Raw genomic sequence first — 18,713 nt, 5'->3', positions numbered from 1 at the left:
AAGAAATACTTTCAGGTTAAGTATTTCTTATATAACATTTAATTGTTTGATCCATTTTGATTTGTTTAATACAAGGTGAAACATACTGGTCTAGATCAAATCCCACACATTTGGATAGCTAGCTTTCCTAACATCACCTATTAAAGACACTGTTTTTCCTCCCATGGGTAATAACCATTTCACATCTTCCTTCCCTGTACATACCCCCTTTTTCCTTGCCTGACTGCTCTTGCTAATGTTTCAAGGACTATGATAAACCAGAGTGGTGCTAGTGGAGATCCTTGTCTTCCTCCTGATTTCAGAGAGCAAGCTTTGTTTTTCTCCACTTAATATGCTGGCAATGTGTTTGCCATAAATGGCCTTTCTCAGACTGAGACACAGTCCTTGTCCACCTACTTTGTTCAGGGATAATATGAAAGGTCATTTGATTTTGTCAAAGGCATTTTCTATACCTACTGAGTTGAATCTGTGATTTTTTTTTTTTTTTTGTCTCTCATTCTGTTTAAGAAATGTTTTGCATTTTTCAAATCATCCTTGCATCCCTGGACAAAACCTACTTGGTAATGATTTTTTTAGATAATTCATTGCATTCAGTTTGCCAGAATGTAATTATGTTTACATTCATTAACAAGATTGGTTTATAGTTTTTTGGTTGGATTTTTGTCTGTTTTGGGACTCAGGGTAATAGCAGCTTCCAGGAATGACTTTGGATGTATTCCTACCCTTCCAATTTCATTAATGAGCCTGAGGAGTATTGATTCTAGACCTGAAGTTTTGGAAGAATTGAACAATGAATCCATCTGGAGCTGGGCTTTTCTTAGTTAGCAGGTGCTTTATTACTACTTCAGTTTTATTGTCTGCTGTTGGGATATTTAGGATTTCTAAATCTTGGCTCATCTTGGTAATTCATATGTACCTATAAATCTAACCATTCCTTCTAAAGTCTCCAATTTATTGGCATAAAGGATGGAGAAGTGTGTAATTGTCTTTTTTATTTTGGTAGTGTCTCTTGTAATTTCACTTTTCAAATTTCTAATTGCACCAATTTGGAACTTTTTCTTGTCAAATTGGTTAAGAGTTTGTCTATTTCTATTCTTTATCTGATCCCTCCTTAAAGTCTCAATTTCATTAATTTCTGCTCTCATTTTTATAATGTTTTTCCTACACTAGCTTTGGGTTTCGATTGCTCTTGTTTTTCTCGGATCTTCCAGGGAATCATTAGTTACTAGGGCTCACTTTTTGTACGATGTGGACATTTGCGCCTATAAAGCTCCTCTTTGGACACCTTCATCATGCTGCATAACTGTGACATGTCATACTGGCATCAACGTTTAGTTCTACAAACTATCTTATTTTTTTTTATTTCTCTGTAACATAGTAAGAAGATATTTAGCTTTCACGTATTTGATAACTTCTGCATTCTTTTGTCAACAACTTAGCTTCATTGCACTTTGATCTGGAAGTATGCACAGTATACTTTCTATTGTTTTATATTTACTTAAGCTTGCTACATTTGCTAGTATGGAGAAGACTTGGGTGCTACCAAGAATGTACATTTTGTTGCTGAGAACATTCTCTAGATATCTATAAAGTCCATTTGTCAGAAAGTTTTATTCAACTCAGATACTTTATTTTTTATTTACTTTTTTTTTGTCTAGTTGATCTATTTGTGAGAGTGGGGTATTGAAGTCCCTTTCTATAATTGTTTATCTAGCCTTTTATTTCCAGAAGTACTTTTTTAAGGAAGTTGAGTGTACTGTTTGCTGCAAATACATTAATCATTTTTTAATCTTCCAGTTAGATGTTCCCTGAACCAGTGTTTGTGGTTTCTTTTGAAGTGCTAGGACTGAGTTCTGGGATGCCAGGCGTGCACTATCATACCTGCTTCCCAATACAATTCCAAATAATTTTGGCGTGTAGCTTTGGGTTTCTTCACCTTTGACGCTTCACGGACCTGCTTTGCAGGAGTTGAGTTTCTGGGGCCATTCTGTTGGTCTGTCTTCTTGTGCTTTTATTTGGTTTTGCATTGAGGATTGTGGGTTGTTTTGGTGGAAAATTTTGTGACTTGTATGGAGATCTCTTTAGTTAATGTGAACATTTTAGTGGTGTCCTCTGGGTGTGGGAACTATCGGCTTCTGGCTTTAGGATCCAACATTTACTTGAGGTGGCATTTGCAATGTTTTCCCTAGCATCCAGTTATGCAGGAATGGGCCACAGTATTACTGATGACCCCAAGGCAGTCTAGGTACCTGCATCCCAAGAAAGCCAACAAACAGCAACAACTATGTCGTGTTTGCTACAGCAATAAAATCATCATCAATTTAGCACAAAATATGTGAGCATTGCCAAATTCTGAAAAAACGATAAAATATCACTCTAAACCAAAGAAAAGAGATCTATAATCACAGTCTGAACACCAAGACAAACCAAATATTGGCTACTGGCCCGAAGTATGTGACTACTAAATGGAACATCTTTACCTCTAATAGAACAATATTCAACAACAGTTTAAAGTTAAAATTACCTATCTAGAGATTCATAAAAGTTTGGTACTGATACTAGTAAAGGCAGAAATGAGAATTAAAAAAGCAAAATTGGAGATATCAATGGGATAGAGGAGGAGAGAAAAGATGGGGGAAATTAGCAGTGTTAGAGAATGGTCACAGGAAAAAGTGAGCAAGATAGAGAGAAACAGCAAAACACAGGAAGTAAAAGAGGAAAATGTCGAAAGGGGGGAAAGGAGAGAAACATTGGAAAGAGGAAGAAACCCAACCCCAAAAAAGCCAATGAAGAAAATATTTGAAAAAACAAACATCAAAGATTGTGTCAAAGAGTGAATTCCTGCTTCTGAATGAGTGCTTTCCCCCATGCTCTGCGGTTTCGGGACCCAGCCAGTCATGACTCTGGCCGCCTAGCTGTAGGCCTGTGGTTTTCGAGGTGCTCCCCCGCCCCTGCAATGGAGGCCCCTTTGTCCACCTACCCAGACCATGGTTCCAGGTCATAGTGTCTTTGTTCCCACTGGGAGATGGGAAAAGGCAAACAGCCCTCTCTCTGCGGACGTAGGCTTCGGGGCAGGGACACAAGTGGACCACTGCACTTCATGCCAGCAGTCACAGTCTATGTGCTCTCTTCTCTCCCAGAGCACTGTCCAAATTGATGGTGACCAGAATCATGGAAAGAATTAAGTTCATGAACTGAATTCCCACCACCTCTGAATCTCAGTTGCAAACTGGATGATCTTTCCAGTTCTCACTGAATCACCACGGTTAGAGTAGTATACAAGTGACACAGAGAATGCAACACACAGTCACTGGGCCCTGACTGTGGAGCACCTGGGTGCCCCCAGTTTGGTCAGATTTATAAGCCTGCATTCACATACCCCATCTCCTTTGCGCCCAGCTCCTGGACAGCTCCAGCACCAAGCCAGCCCCCCTTGCGCCCTTTGCCAATGCAGTCCGCCCAAAAGGCAGCTCAACTGCGCATGCCCCGCTGCAGCCCTCACGTGGCCCACATGGATCCTGCTTTGCCAGCATGGCCCCTGGATATCAAGGGCTCAGGAAATAGTGTTGCCTGAGAGCCTGAAAGTTCTCTAACAGCTAAACACTTCAGTAAATTAAGAATTATCTCAACTATTAAAAATATTATCAAAGAATGCCAGACCAGACTATTTAAATAGGCCAAATAGGCCAAACTGAGATAAAACTCTAACAAATAACATTTATTCTTCTTTTACATATGTATTTCACAGCATGAACATCACATTGCCTTCAGCAAAAGGTGCTTTATACCATTATGTTTACTATTTACCACACAGGCATTATACATTCTCATGAACATGATGAGACAATTTGCTGGTAAACATGTAGACACACACGTTGGGTTCAATATCTCAAGAACATATTTTTGGTCATAACCTAGGAAATACATCAAAAAGATGACAACACTGGCTAATAGTTTAGAAGCAAATGATATTTAACTCTGCATAGTTTATACAATAGGCTGTGGCAATAAATACACCACCAATCTCATCGACTTAACTGGCCACAAAAAGCTTAACGTTCATTTGAGTTGACATCAAATGCTCTACTGGTGTAGTTTGAACATGGCTGTAAATATTTTAATCTTGAACACAATAAAAGAAAAAGTTAATAAACTGGACTAAGAAGGTGTGTTTTGGTTAACTACAAATATGTCCTGTTCACATTACATTCCTAACATGAAGGCAAATATTTAAATAGAAAAACTAGCAGTCCAAAACATGTGAATGTGCAAATCATGAGGGAAACATCGCATTTAAATTTGCACTCCTTTGCAAGTTACAGTACTAGCTCGGTATAAACACTAACAGGAAAGATACTCAGCAGGGAAGAATGAAGTGACCTCTCCGGCACAGACCTGGTCCCTGCACACGGGCCCGAGGCTGGTGTCGCACATCCAGCGCTGCAGTGCCCTCGTTCCGAGGAGGACACTGCAGGCATGCGTCAACCGGAGTAAGACAGGAAGAAAACCTGAGTCAGCACCAGAGCTTCCCGGCGTGGTCCACACATCCTCCCGGGCATGTTCCCTACTCCCTGGCGAGCCTCCGGTGTTTTCTGAGTCAGGTCTGCAGAAAGAACAGCTACCCTTCACACAATGCGAGGCGGGTTCTTAAGGGTGTGAGCAGCACAGGACATGCACATTCACCCTGCCGGCGTGGGCAGGCAGCGCTCGGCAGAGCATGCCCGGGTCGCCTGAGGGCTGCAGAGGTTCTCGGTGCACTTCTCAGGGTGCTAACTGCCTGACAATTACAGGACTACACTTTAATTGAAATGTAAAACTAAAGCCCCACTCCTGAGTCTACAGAACGCCAAGAATCTGACTGGGGATGTTAAAAGCACTGGGCAAGACCCTGGTCTTCAGGGTGCCGTCAGCGCCACACGAGAAGAGCCGGTTGCCTGGGACCAGCTCGATCTGCATGACGCCAGCCCCGAGGTTCCGAAATATGGACTGCTTCGCATGCTCGTGCTTAAAGGAGTGGATGAGGCCATGGCCACTCAACCTCCAGACCTGGTATGAGACAGAAACAGGAACACTTCTGAATCACTAGAGAGCAAAAGCAACACCATCACCCTCCCTGATGTCCTGGGCCAGCTGAAGTCACCAGAGTCCCACTCCCACCACTGCTTCCCAGAACGATGACCCAAGAAGAAAGGATGACACTGCATCAGGCTCCCTTTCCTGTCTGCAGCTGACTCAGGCACTGATTTAGGGTACTATGTAGTACCTCTCCTGAAAAACAGGCCCTGGTGCAATGTGAAGGCACGGAGGTGCTGCCTCTCAATGCAAACCTGGTCTCACCACCCTAGAGGCAAGTGCTGCGGGCAGGGTGGAAGTGGTGGAAGGGGCTCAGCAGCTGAATAAGCCACCCCCTAAGTCCATCATTAATTAAACTTGCTCTTCAGCCTGGGGAGTAGTTCCAACACCAGTAGCACAAAAAATAGTTGGTTCTTGTTGCGCTATGTGGATCAAACCGAGGCCCTTGTTATGTTGTGCCTATAACAAGGACTCTACCACTGAGCTCTGTCCCTGGCCATTTGTTCTGACAGAGACACGGACAGACTTAGCAGCACTCTGTCTGCATGGACGCACCTTGATGTTCCCCTCTGCGGAGCCTGTGGTGAAGAACTCCTCGCAGGGGTCCAGAGCCAGCGCCTTGATGGCTGAGTCGTGGGCCTGGAATGTGTGCAGCAGCTGCCGCTGCCTTATGTCAAAGATGCAGACACAGCCCTTCCTGCCTCCCGAGATGAGGAGCTGCTGGCGGGGTGCGTACTGCAGCACAGTGGCCCCATGGTCGTGGCACGTGAAACCTGGGGAGAAGGTGTGGCATTGGAGCGGGGGCCCTGTCTCAGCAGTGCCATTAATGATTAAGCCAAAAGTTACTCGGGCTTTCAGTCACTGAATTTCTGAAATTCTATGACTATAAAGAAGAATGCTAAGCAAGGCTAGGAAAACACCTGTTTACCACAATCTCTGCATGGGAAGTCCTGCCTCAGCCCAGAGGAGGCTGGCTTGGAGTGGTAGAAGGCACCATTCCTGCGTGAGACACTGCCTTAGAAGCTTCATCTAGGACAGCCTGGAGACCCTGGGGTACAACGGAGTCTGCACTCCTCAGGGATGCTCAGCTCCTCCGCCCACCCTGCACACACCTGGCTGGCACGGTCCTCAGTAACTGGCTCGGTGGCACACATGTGGACGTGTCCGGTGACAGCACCATCACCCACTGCTACGTCTGGATCAGTGTACACAGGCTCAGTGGCGTGTCTGTGGCCCTGCTGGCCCTGCTCTTGGCTCCCACTACCCCACCATAGGCACTGCCACCGGGACTAGATCTGAGACCAGAGGCAAGGTGCCCGCCTCAGTATCTGGCGCGTGCATCGGCAGAGCTAACACCTTCCCAGGACTCGCGTCCTCTTCTCTTGTGCAGCACTAGCACTCAAACCACAGTTTTGCACATGCTCAACCTCCCAGCCCTTGGAATTTTAGGATATGTGGTGAGTCTGCAGTGTCAACTGCTTATAGAGAAAAAACAACAACAACAACAAAATCCAAATAAACTCAGAAATAACTACAACTTTCAAAATATATCTCAACATATTAGACTCATTCTGTTAAAAAAAAAAAAAATCTACTTCACTGTAACCCAAATCTGTATGAGCATGCAATCCTTTTTGGGCAACATTATGTGGAAGAGAGATTGTGAAGTCACTGATTAGGCAAATGCTGTTTTAAACAAAAGGAATATATGTAAAGGTTATAGGGGCCGGGGAGATATGTCAGTAAAATAAGCACCTGCCTGGCAAGTGCAAGGTCCCGAGTTCAATCCCTGGTACCGTAAAAATAAAATAAAGGTTATAACCATTGCTATTATAAGGCTAACCTTTGTTTTCTATTAGCTTTAATTCTCTGAAATAGTATTTCATTTTTACTGAGCTCAATCAATAATTTCAAATAATTTCTCATACACCTTGCTTGCAGGGCCGATCCCACAGCCCCTGCTAAGCTGCGGAGCACCTCGGCCCTGGCTGTCCAGGCCCATGACATAGCCAGACCCTTCTGCTCGCTCCCACTGGCTACAAGCATCTGTTTCAGACGTGTCTCCACTTTTATCCTGGGGATAAATACTGGACCTGCTCACTGAAACTAAAGGCGCAGTCCTGCACAAGGCAGTGATAAGTCTGACCATAACTCACCGTGAATGAGGCTGTTCCCGGGCGATATTAACGTGTCCCACAGGCAGACATTTCTTTTAAAGAAATAAGAAAAACACACATCAAAGTCTTGTTCACCAGTATGGGCTAACCTTGTCTTCCAGTCAAATGCTTTTATTTTTTGATTCCTCTTGTTTTCATCGCATATACAGAACAGAAATTCTCCACCAGAGCAGTGCCCGGCTTTCTCTTCTTCAGCCCCCCCTGTCCCCAAGGCTGGATGTGGCCTGCTGCAGCCACCCCCACGGAGCCCACCACACACCTCGCCCCAGCACAAGGCCTTCTCCATGAGGTGCCATGCACACAGCGGGGCCAGGCAGTGGGAACGGCCACAGCATCCCACACTGGCTGAGTCTCAAAGACCCACCAGCACTGACAGCAGTCAAGACACACCAGAGTTTGTTCCACTTTTTAGCAAGAGAAACCACCCTGAACTAAGAATTACATGACATTTTTATTCCTAGGGTGGAAAAACTACTACATACTGAATTTCCTAGCAAAAATAGTCTGCTGCCTAAAATTTACTTGTTTCTTGCTTGGCTTCTGCCAGCCTACCTGTTGTCGTTGGACTGTCCAGACGTGGCAACCAGACTGGAAGAAGTAATAAATGCGAAGTCACTTGTGGCTTTACTGTGGCACTGCCAGCTCTATGAAAAGCAAAGTACAACAGTGTCACCCAAAAGCCCACGGACATCGGTGTGGACAGTCATATAACATACTACCTGCATGAAGAAGAACAGTTTTTAAACAATGAGCCTAGAATGCAGAGCAAGTGATAGCAACCAATCCTTAGAAACTGGAAAAAACTGGTAAAAAATAATAATAATAACAACCACATATTGAATTGAAGGCTCTATATTTTAGATTATGTATGTGGAGAAGATGACATTAAAGGACAGGAGTGAGCTGGACACAGTGGCATGCCCCTGCAGTTCAGCTTCCTCGGAGGTTATGGTGGGAACTGCGCCTGAGCCCAATTTCAGCTGACACAAAGCACAATTCCCTGAACTTACTCAGGCATTTGATTACAGTAAAACCCCAAACAAATTTTAGTGTAAATGACCTCAAACTAAAGGGGAGAGTTCTCCCACACTCATGCAATTAGACCATAGCATGAGGCCTCGGTCAGGTTAGCTCTTCAAACAAAATACTGTTCAAGCTCTGCTGTGCTCCGCAGGTGAGGAACTTAATCATGCAGATGCTACCAAGAGGGATCCTGCAGACAGCCCATGAGTTTAAGGTCACCCCAAAGGACTCCTAAGGAGGTTCTAATACTGCAGGAAGCTGCCTACTAACCCAGACAGGGCTTTCTCACTGCAGCAGATGATCAATGGGAAGTCTGAGGTGCAAGTTCAAAAGCAGCATGTCAGGATATTGCAAAATAAAGTGGATATTTTTCTCCAGGTGGAATGATCAGATCTGGCTAAAGGTAAAAGTATAAATTTAAGATTATCTCCACCTCTGTGAGGCTATTATGGTATAGTCTACACAGTATACTAATTTAAGAGAAACCTCTTGCTCTACATGTACTTAAGAACATGGGGCTACTCTAGAAAATTTAAAAGAGTCTGGTCGTCACTCTGGAGCCAGGCAGCCAGAGGCTGTCCAAAGACACACCAATCTGTGCCGGGGGCCCCACAGGAGCAGAGCTGCACCACCACAAAGGACGCCAGTCCTCACCAAGCACTGGCCACAGTGCAGAAGACTGTGGAGTCTGCCAGGACTACCTTGTAAGCGGGTGAGCAAAGTTATGGAGGAAATTAGACGTTCAGCATGTGTAGGAATCTTAAGAGACACATTATAAGATTCTATCACTGAAAAGTTGTTTTCAAAATGGATAAACATATTATAAAAATATATCCTAAACTGATGACAGTAAAATCTCCAAGCATTTCTTCAAGAGGGCTGCCATCAGATAAAAAGCCAGGTTTTTGCGTTTAGGGCATTTCAGCTGGGTGGCTGGCGTTCCCTACAATGCTGGGCAGAAGTGCTGGTGTTGCAGCCCTTGGTGGCACTCAGAGGGTAGGAGTGACGTACCACGTAGGGCTTGGGGCTGGACGCTGTTTGGCTCACTTGCCAGATACTCAGGAAGCCCTCTCCGTCGGCCACACCACACTGTAAGAACATGGGAGACAGTGAGCCCAGCCTCCCAGAATGCCTGCCCAAGACGAAAGCACTATGGAAAGGAGACTTCACCCAGCCCTCACTAGAACCTCCCACCTACAGCCGCCTCCACTGCAGTCCCCACGCTCTGGATGTTCTAGCTGCTCCTGGGTCCCCGAGACCTCCTGAAACGCTGTGCACATTCGGGGGCTCCAGCCCCACACACCCTGCAGAGCAACCTCTCCACTCAGCAGGTGTCCCCACCAGGACCCTGATCATCACACGAAGCAGTGTGATCTCTGCTTCTCCTGGAGGGAGCAAGAACACGGACGTGGAACCCAACGCACTGCCCGCTCTGCCTAAAGCCCAGCTCCCCGAGCCTCTATAGGTGGTTGCACCCATCACCCACGCCTTACTGTCCGCAATTACTTAGGACTAAATGCGAACCTTGTTGCCTTGTGAGTTGAAATACAGCCTAGTGACTCTTGCGTTGCCAGCTTGACGGAAGCAGATAAGTTGCTGTGGGCGTGTCCACTCAAACATGCGGACACTGCCATCCTGGGCACCTGTCAAGTCTGAAAGGGAGACGGGCAATGTGGAACCCAAGGACCAGGGTTTCAGCAGTTCCTAAAACAGCCTAAAGAGGACAGAGGATCCTGTAAGGTCAGATCACCAACAAGGTACTCACAGTACTGATGGACAGGGTGTGAGGTCATTCTCTTCACATTGTGCAGATTCCGCTTCATAAGCTTTAAAAGAAGGCAACCCAAATTATCCCATGTACTCAGAAGAGATGAGGAAGGAGTTGTCCCTGATAACATTCTTTGGCAGCCTACTGCTGAGATGAACTCTGGGACAGACTTTCTGATCTCCACAACACAGCACCAGTACAAAGTGTGTGGACAGAGCTTAAAGGCAATTTTGCATAGTGATGGAGGGATCTCAGGGGCCTTCCCTGAAGCCACCCAGAGGGGAGCCCTTCAACTCCAGTGGCCACAAGAACTCGCAAACACACTTGGTGACCTGTATTACTGCTTGGGACAGTGGTAAGAAAAGCTTGCAGTGAACCCTGCAGCCCACAATATGCAGCCACCTTTCCATCACCACAGTGCGGTGACAGTCCCAACTCTGACACCACACCCCACCATGTGGGTGGCTTTGCTGTTGGCCCAGGGAACCAAGAGCCCGCTCTAACACTGCTCCCTCCTGTGGCACTGTGGTTTTGGAGCACCTGCATGCAGGGCCCATACCCAGGAGTAAAGAACGCACCACACTGGCGCCTGTGCTGGTCTGCCCGCTGCCCAGCCATGGCATGGACGAAGGCGGGTGTGCCTGGCTTGCTGCGTGGGCCGCCGCACTGGGCTGGTACAGGGTGGTGGTGGAGCCTCGGTAGTCAACATCGTCTGAACTGTGGGGAGTCCCAGAGACAATCTGGTTACCATCAGAGCCCATACCCACGGGGAAAATGTGGGCACCAACCAGTCTCAAGCACAGTCCATTGGACATTGGTTACCTTTTCCCTTCAAGCAACATGTAAATTTAATCTAAATGTATACTGGAACAATCTTGGTTTTAAAGTATGAATAGATTTTCCCTCATACATATCATGAGCAAATACCATACTCAAATGCAGACATCCCACATGGCAAATTAACCTCTTCTGTCTTTAGGATGGTGGGGTCTGTGCCCAGGCCTCTGCATGTGGAGGGCGGGTGCTCCCCACCGCACCATGCCCCAGCCCAAGTCAGCAGCGTCCACTCTGGATATCTTCAAGTGTGGAGTTTCTCTGATGGCGACATTTACTCAGAAGTCCCTTGGAAGACTGGCTATATTACATGAAAGAGACCATTCAACAAAACAAGGAGAACAGTGTTGCAGCACCTGGGGCGTGCAACTCCAAGGCTGAAGCAAAGGGGGGAGGCAGAGGAGAAAGGCCAGGCACAGTGCTGCAGTGTCCACAGCTGGTACGAAAAGCAACGCTTCCTCCATGTTGGTCTGTAAAGATGTACTTATAAGGTGACAAAAACACCACAAAGTCACTTAGTGAACAAAAATTGTCCTCCAGTCCAATTAATACACCCTGTGTGTGATGTTTTGCTGTTATCCTGCAGCTCAGCTGCCGTTACTGGGTACTGTGTGAGGCTGGCATTTCTTTGGATTAAAGCAGTAGTAAGCAATAGATTTTGATATGAGGTTATTCTGATTCAAAACTACAAACAGTATAGGACTGGGGAGACAGATCAGTGGCATAAGCGCCTGCCTGGCAAGTACAAGGTTCCAACTCTACATCTAAAACTGTGAACAGTTTAAAGGAGCAATTTAGGGCCAGGGAGACGGCTCAGTACAATAAGCACTTCCCTGGCAAGCGCAAGGGCCTGAGTTTAATCCCTGGTTCTGCCAATAAATAAATAAATAAATAAATAAATAAATAAGCAATTTATTCGTCAACGTACACAAAGACTTTTACTGGTAGCTAAACTGTATCTATCTTCTGCTAAGTAGAGATGTATAGCTACACCCCAGTCTGTGATTAGTGGGTACCTAAAGGCCACTGCAGTGGCTCCAGGACCCACCTTTTGGATTCTCTGTCATATTCCTCTCCAATCCATATGTATGGCTGACAGGCCAGCAGAGAAGTCACATCAAGTTCCTGAACATCATGTGTTGAAGCCAGAACAATTTCATTGCAGTTTGCCTGCAAAGCAAATGCAAAGTCAGCCACATAAGCCATTTCACTAAATACAGTACATTTTTCCTAGTGATTACTGCCTTTACCTTGTTAACAGAAAAGGCCATGATCATGTCAGACTCCTTATGAATGACCTTGGCTTTGCCTCCAGGGTAGCCCAGATCAGCTTCGACCTACAAAATACAAGTGAGCCTTAGCTGCTGCTGCGCAGAACCAGGCAGAAACACACACACCACAGACCTCAGAAGCTGGGTGAGAAGACAATGTAGCAGCAAAAGGAAACACGTAAGAGTTTAGTGTGGTGACAATCACTTCTGGAAAGTCTGCTTGACTATTTTGAAGCCCTGTAACTAACTCAGATATAAAGATTTCCACTGAGGGTGTGAGACAGGGATGGACTGTCACAAAAGATGACTCAGGCGTTTGCATTAGCAATTTGTAACAGTGACAGGTCTCTGTGCAATCCCAAAAGTGCACAGATGTTTTATAATAAACACACACATGTTAGGAGGCGCAGAGGGGAGGAAAAGTCACAAAGGAGCAGCTTAGAGGTTGATAGGACGGAATGAAGAAAAGCTGGAAAGAAGACAGAAAGGAATGAAGAGGCTCAGGAGAGGAGGAAGGAAGAGCTCTGGGACAGAGAAGGTACCAAAAAGAAGAAATGTGCAAAGAGCCAGCTGAAGGCAAAAGAGCAGTTGGACGGACTCGTGAGACGGCTTCTCCCTCGCAGACTCCAGACTCCGGGTTAGTCGCCACAGGACGCTCGTTAGTGCGGAGAGGGGCAGGCGAGGAGTGCAAGGCTGAGGCAGGTGGGGGCGGTACTACCTTGGTGTGGCCATCCTCTGCCATGCAGTGAGGTCTGCCCTGCTCCACATGTTCTTCTACAGACTAACAACACCACACCGCCACAACCACAAACACATGCATGAAATGAAATTATAGAGAATGAAACATTTCAAGGTGAAACGGTCACTAATCACTTAAAGATGACAAAAATGAACTTGAAAAATCAAGAAAAAACTTAAAGCAAAATGTTATCAGATAAACACAAAGCAAAAAGAGCAAATAAATGACTATTGCATACATGCAAAAATAGCTACTTCAAAATAAAAATTAGCTATATACTATAGCTCTTAAGACTAACCTCTAGAAATGAAACTCACCTTTAAGAGCAGATGCATCCTCTATTTCACAGATTCCTATCCTATGGGGGTTAACTTAAAATACAAAAAGAGACTACTTCTAGGCATGAATCCACACACTGCCATTCTTACAGTCTGCCTATATGCTCACTCTTCCTCCTGACCACAGGCTCTCCTACTCTCTGGATGAGGAAACGCCTACAGAAGGCCTGGGAAGCGCTCACAGCCAATCTGCCCCTGGCCAGTGGCATGCAACAGGCCCTGCTGTCACAGGGGCATCAGAGGGCAGGCACAGAGGCCTGAGTCCTTCCCACCAGGGAAGGGCCGTGGCCCGCAACATGCCCCGGGCTCCTGGCTGGTGCAGCTGACCAGGACACTCGCAGAGTGCAAGGAGAGGTGGGACCGCTCCTCGTGAACGTCAAAGTGCTCCACAGAGATGGGCAGAGTTAGCACTTATCAATTTCATAAAACCTTGTTTGGTGAAATATTTTTAACATGCTCGGTGAGGAAAAACATGATTATATCTAAAATTTCAGTATCTCTCAGAGGAATCTTCATAAGTCATTTTTTAAAAAATGAGCCAAAAGAGTTCAGTGTTTTTAAGATTAATCTGCCAATGTTGCTAATCAATTATATAAATTTACCAAAATCCTGACAACAAAGATAAGGCACATTTTTTGATAGATAGCTTTAATAAATTTGCACAGTTTGAGCCTTGTGATCTTAAGTTTTAAATTTTTCATTTTTCCTTAACAATTTTTAGCAGATGCACACCGTTCAGTGCCGCACAGGCAGATTTCACTCGGGAGACACAAGGCAGGTGGACAGGGGGGCTCCCACAGCAGCCAGCCAAAGCTGCGTCAAGCCAGCCAAATCCTGCTGCTCCAGGCCTTATCACTAGCTATAATGTATTCTTGGTAAATCATTAGTAAATAATCTGAAGAGCTAAACACTCAGAAAACTGATCCTTCAATGAACTGGCTTTCTGTAAATGACAGTGCTGAAGGGCAAATATCTTGTACTTTAAATCTATTTATTAGGTTACTACATATCATTACGGAAATTCAGCATCACCACAGAAGATGCTTTCTCAGTAGCTTAAATGAAAGAGACAAACAGTTCAGCTCTGTGATTTTCCCTAATAAGCCCTACATTTCAAACCATCAAAAACTTTGTATTATAGGAATCAAGAAGTCTGTAGTTGATTAGCATTTAAGTGCCTGCTTAATTATCAAATCCACAGGAAAGACACATTCCTGCTGCCAGGGGCTGACCACAGTTACACTTCCAGGTAGCAGTGCCTGGTAGACAATGGAGACACCTGGTGCCAGAAATCTAGCCACAGGGACTGGACCCTGGCCGCCCCTCTCTTTCTAACAGGGGCAGAACTCATTTTGTCTTCTCCTAGACTGCATCTATGACAGTTCCCCTTACCTTGGCCCATGGCCGGGAGACTGAGTGCTCACAGCAAAGACCTCTCCAAAGGGAGAGAGGGGCGCCAGCTGCCGAAGTTCTCACTCTTCTTGAATCATCAGTGTATTAAACTGCTGTTTGCTAGCTTTAAAATCACTGTACAACACCAAACTTCTGCCTAGCTTTGTAAAGACAATAAGTAACACTTGCTATTTCTGTACCATATTCTCTTACAAAAGTAAAGTCTGTTCATTTTAAAATGCTACTAAAATAAGATTAGCTGCTTTTAAAGGATCATGCTATCATTTTCAATTTAAAACTGAAGGACCAAGCGAGGTATGGTGGTGCATGCCTGCGAGGGCAGCACTTGGGAGGCTGAGGCAGAAGGCAAGAGCGTGAGGCCAGCTGGGCGACCGCATGAATTCCAGGACACTCTGCACTACATAACAAAACCTTATCTCAAAACCTTGTCTCAATTTTTACTTAATTATGTGTGACTTATCAGGGACCTTTATTTTTTCATTGTATGAAAAACCACACAATTTGCTCTTAAAGGAAATGTACCATAGTTTAGTAAACTATAGATACTAGCCATGGTGTGAAATATCATTAAAATAAGTTACAACCAAAAAGAAAATTTCAAAATGAGTTAACTTTGAAGTTAACTTAAAAGTGTTAAAAGTATTTTTCTCAAAGTACCTCACTCTGTTTTCTCTTCTTAGTGAAGATGTATCTGATGAACGTCTCTTGGAGGACTTCCTGTTTAACCAGGAAATGCCACAGCCGTTTGACTGGGAGTGCAGAAGAATCCCGAGACCTACTCAAAACAAGACACACCACTTAGTCCACAGGCAACATGCTTCAAGCTCACAGATACTCACTTTAAACCCTGCACCATCTATTGCAAAGAAGACAGTAGTGAGCTCAACAAAATTTTATGACTTCATTTTTTTTTTTTTAGTTCTCTTTAAAGTCACTCCCTCATCAAGTAATTCATTCCCTCCACTGAATGCCCTGGCTGTACTAAGCATCAGATGAATCTCTTCTTTCTTTTTCTTAAAATGACTCATTAGGACGGCTGTTGGTAAAAGCAATCAGGAAAAAGTCACAATGCCTTTCCCACAGCGAGGATACAGCAGCGTCCCTCCTTCAAGCTTGGTAACAATGGTGCTGCTTCAAACTCACATGCCTTTCTCACTCCTTTTCATGCTGTGCCTAGACAGACCCCAATGGTCGGGGGCTTTCAGGAGGGTACTAGGATTAAAAGCGTGAGGGATATCTGCCCTAACAATATGCAGCCTGGTGGGGGACAGAAAGAGCTGTGGTCACAGCTGGTCTCTTGTAGCTTGCTGCCTTCCGCCCACCATGAACTGTTTTTTCTTTGCCAGGCCCTCTGATACACCAACCTGCTTGGAGCCAGCCAACTACAAACTAAAACCTCTACAAACTGTGGGCCAAAATAAATCTGGCCTCCCTTAACTTGTGGGTATTTTGTCTCATAAACAAGAAAGTAACAAAGACACTAACCTGACTCAAACATTACACAGTGTACACAGGTACTGAAACAACACATCAACTCATGAAGATGCACAATTTTTATATTTTCATGTATTAGTTAAAAATATATTTTTTAAGAGCACACTTCTTATCCTAAGGGACCAAGAAAGGCAGGTAGAAGATCAGAGCAATGCTAAGAATGATTATTAAGCAAAAAAAATTCTCTAAGAGCACTGAAAGTAATACAGAAATACAGATGACAAAGAAAGGTCTTTTCCTGATTATAAAAGAAGAATTTTTATTGAATTACAGGTATTCTAGGAAATAAATTTTACCTAATTTCTATGTTTTGCTTAGAGTACTGCCAAAAATGGACTGCAGCTTCAAAGTCAGGAAAATTTTGAAAGCTGCCACCATATTTCTCCCAGAAAATTAAATCAAGCTATACATTGACCTTCTGAGTGCTTTCTTACTTGAACGGCGTGTTCTCAGGCTCTAGCATTGCTTTATTTCGAAGAATAGCAGGTCCAGCTCCTACTGAAAGATCAGTTGGATATGTGTTGATGTAGTTAGGGGGTGGGCCTTCAAACTGATCCATTTTCTCTTGCAGAATCTGTTCCCAGTTCTCCAAGTTTTTAATCACAGCAATACCTAATGGTGACGTTACAGGCAGCTCTAAAATGTAAGAGAACGTATCATTTCATTTTGACAAAAAAAAAAAAAAAAAAATTGGTCATCTACATATTTATAAAAATTTCAATTTTTGGAGCTAACACTTTTGAAAATACAAATCTGAAAATGGTAACCTAATACTATTTGGATTCTTAATACTTTCAACAAAACAGGGGGCCAGCTCTGACATGAGCTGGGAAACATGAGGTGCACCCAGTCTGGGTTCCTGTTCTTCCAATCTGCCCACAGACAGAGGTGCTGCTATGCATCAAAACCACAGACCGCAGCCTACAATAATAAGACTTCTCAGCAGACTAAAGCACCTGCTTTGGCAGAGCACAGCGGCCGGGGTCCGATTCCTGGCGTGCGGGGTGCTGGCCCCACCCATGGGGCGCGCTGAGACAGCTGAGACTGGGCATGAGGGCGTGCGCCTATTACCCCAGGGCTTGGGAGGTTGAAAACAGGAGGACCACTACAAGTCTGAGCTATGTAGTGAGATCCTGTAGACCCTGTACTAAAGACATTAAAATAAATAAGACTTAAAAGTACTACAGGGGATATTTTATTACATCATACCCAGTGGCCTTTTATAGACTCTGTAAAAACCAAAACTTGGTGGGAACTTATTATATTTAATAACATTAATTTTCAAAGTCTAACTCACCAGAAAATTCCAGCCCAGCAATTGGAAAGAAATGCTTGACATTATGGAGTACCAACTTCACCATTGTCAGATGCAGCAGAGCCCAGCTGTTCATAGGAGCCCCCCCAAAAAAAATCTCATTAATCAAAAAAATGAAGTTGCAAAAGCAGTACAGTGATGCTCCCTGTCAACTATTTAAGTCAATCTCCAACCCAAAAGAAAGGCTGCCTGACTCCTCCAGTACCCAGATGGTGTCTGTCAGGCTTCTAGTAGGAGAACCTCACGTGTCTGCAGGCGGAGCTGAGGAGGTGACTGGAGCGTGCGTGTGTGATACCAGACGGGCCCACTGGTGAGTCTGCAGCCGGGTGTGGTGTAGGGGGATAAAACCCCTGGACGACACGCGTCGCTGGGCCCAGCCTAGAGGGTCTGCGCTCCACCTCCGTCGACTGCTGCCACGTCCTGCCTGCACGCACGATCAGTTCTCCTCCGCCAGGCTCCTCTGCCTTGGAGTCAGCCAATTATGGGCTGAAACCTCTACAAACCTCAAGCCAAGATAAATCTCTCATTTAATTCACAGATGTTAGGTATTTTGTCCCAATAATGAGAAAGTAACTAAGAGGGGCCGGGGAGATGGTTCAGTGGAATAAGCGCTTCCCTGGCAAGCGCAAGGGCCTGAGTTCAATCCCTGGTTCCACAGAAGAAAAAAAAAAAAAGAAAGTATCTAAGAGACAGTAACTCTACAGTCTTTGAAAACTAAAAGCTGTGCAACAATACATCAAACTTACAATACTATATGGAAGGTGCAGCCTAGTAGAAAAGTACTTCTCACACAAAACAAGTAACACTGACAAACTACAAAGTCTTTCTCACTAATTGATAATCTGTATGGCATTCTTTGAAACTGGATGTGAAGGAAACACACTACTTTTTAGAAATTTTACTTTAATACTGTAGAACTCCTAACCTGAAAATGTCAGTTTTTATATAAATCCATGACGAAAATAGTAGCTAAAATTTGTTAAGGTCAGGGTGCACTACAAAGGTAAGTATGTGTCTCCTCTACCTGTAAGAGTTTGGGTCTTGGTGCTCCTGTATCTGCGCATCGGAGAAAAAGGCATCATCGCCCTCATCCTCACTGTGAACGCTCTCGTCTGAGTCATAGACGACACCGCTGTCGGACAGAGGGAGGAATGGCTGCAAAAACGCAAAGGCAGGTTAAAAACACGGAGAACTTTATAAACATATAAAATGTTTTACATATAACCATATTCTTTATTTTTTTTCATATTCTTTATATACATTCATTT

General features: G+C 44.7%; 1 protein-coding gene across 2 annotated transcripts in view; it reads right to left on the bottom strand.

Moving 5' to 3' along the window:
- Positions 1–3,692: 3,692 nt before the first annotated feature.
- Positions 3,693–18,713, bottom strand: part of Dmxl2 (Dmx like 2) — a 167,329-nt gene continuing 152,308 nt past the window's right edge. Inside the window, exons 30-44 of one of the 2 annotated variants that reach the window (XM_004638996.2) lie at positions 18,470–18,600; positions 17,428–17,513; positions 16,565–16,766; positions 15,294–15,411; positions 12,865–12,927; positions 12,126–12,212; positions 11,924–12,045; positions 10,620–10,758; positions 10,039–10,099; positions 9,798–9,925; positions 9,285–9,362; positions 7,803–7,894; positions 7,230–7,282; positions 5,629–5,846; positions 3,693–5,046 (exon numbers count right to left, since the gene is read on the bottom strand). In XM_004638996.2, coding sequence (XP_004639053.1) covers positions 4,837–5,046; positions 5,629–5,846; positions 7,230–7,282; positions 7,803–7,894; positions 9,285–9,362; positions 9,798–9,925; positions 10,039–10,099; positions 10,620–10,758; positions 11,924–12,045; positions 12,126–12,212; positions 12,865–12,927; positions 15,294–15,411; positions 16,565–16,766; positions 17,428–17,513; positions 18,470–18,600 — 1,788 coding nt within the window. In that variant the 3' untranslated portion in view covers positions 3,693–4,836. The remainder of the gene's footprint in view (positions 5,047–5,628; positions 5,847–7,229; positions 7,283–7,802; positions 7,895–9,284; positions 9,363–9,797; positions 9,926–10,038; positions 10,100–10,619; positions 10,759–11,923; positions 12,046–12,125; positions 12,213–12,864; positions 12,928–15,293; positions 15,412–16,564; positions 16,767–17,427; positions 17,514–18,469; positions 18,601–18,713) is intronic. The other variant, XM_004638997.2, reaches the window with a different exon arrangement.

The sequence above is a fragment of the Octodon degus genome, unplaced genomic scaffold, assembly GCF_000260255.1.
Source record: "Octodon degus isolate 3935 unplaced genomic scaffold, OctDeg1.0 scaffold00105, whole genome shotgun sequence".
Taxonomy (NCBI): Eukaryota; Metazoa; Chordata; class Mammalia; order Rodentia; family Octodontidae; genus Octodon; species Octodon degus.
The sequence above is the reverse complement of the archived record's forward strand: the minus strand, read 5'-3'. Positions and strand labels throughout refer to the sequence as shown.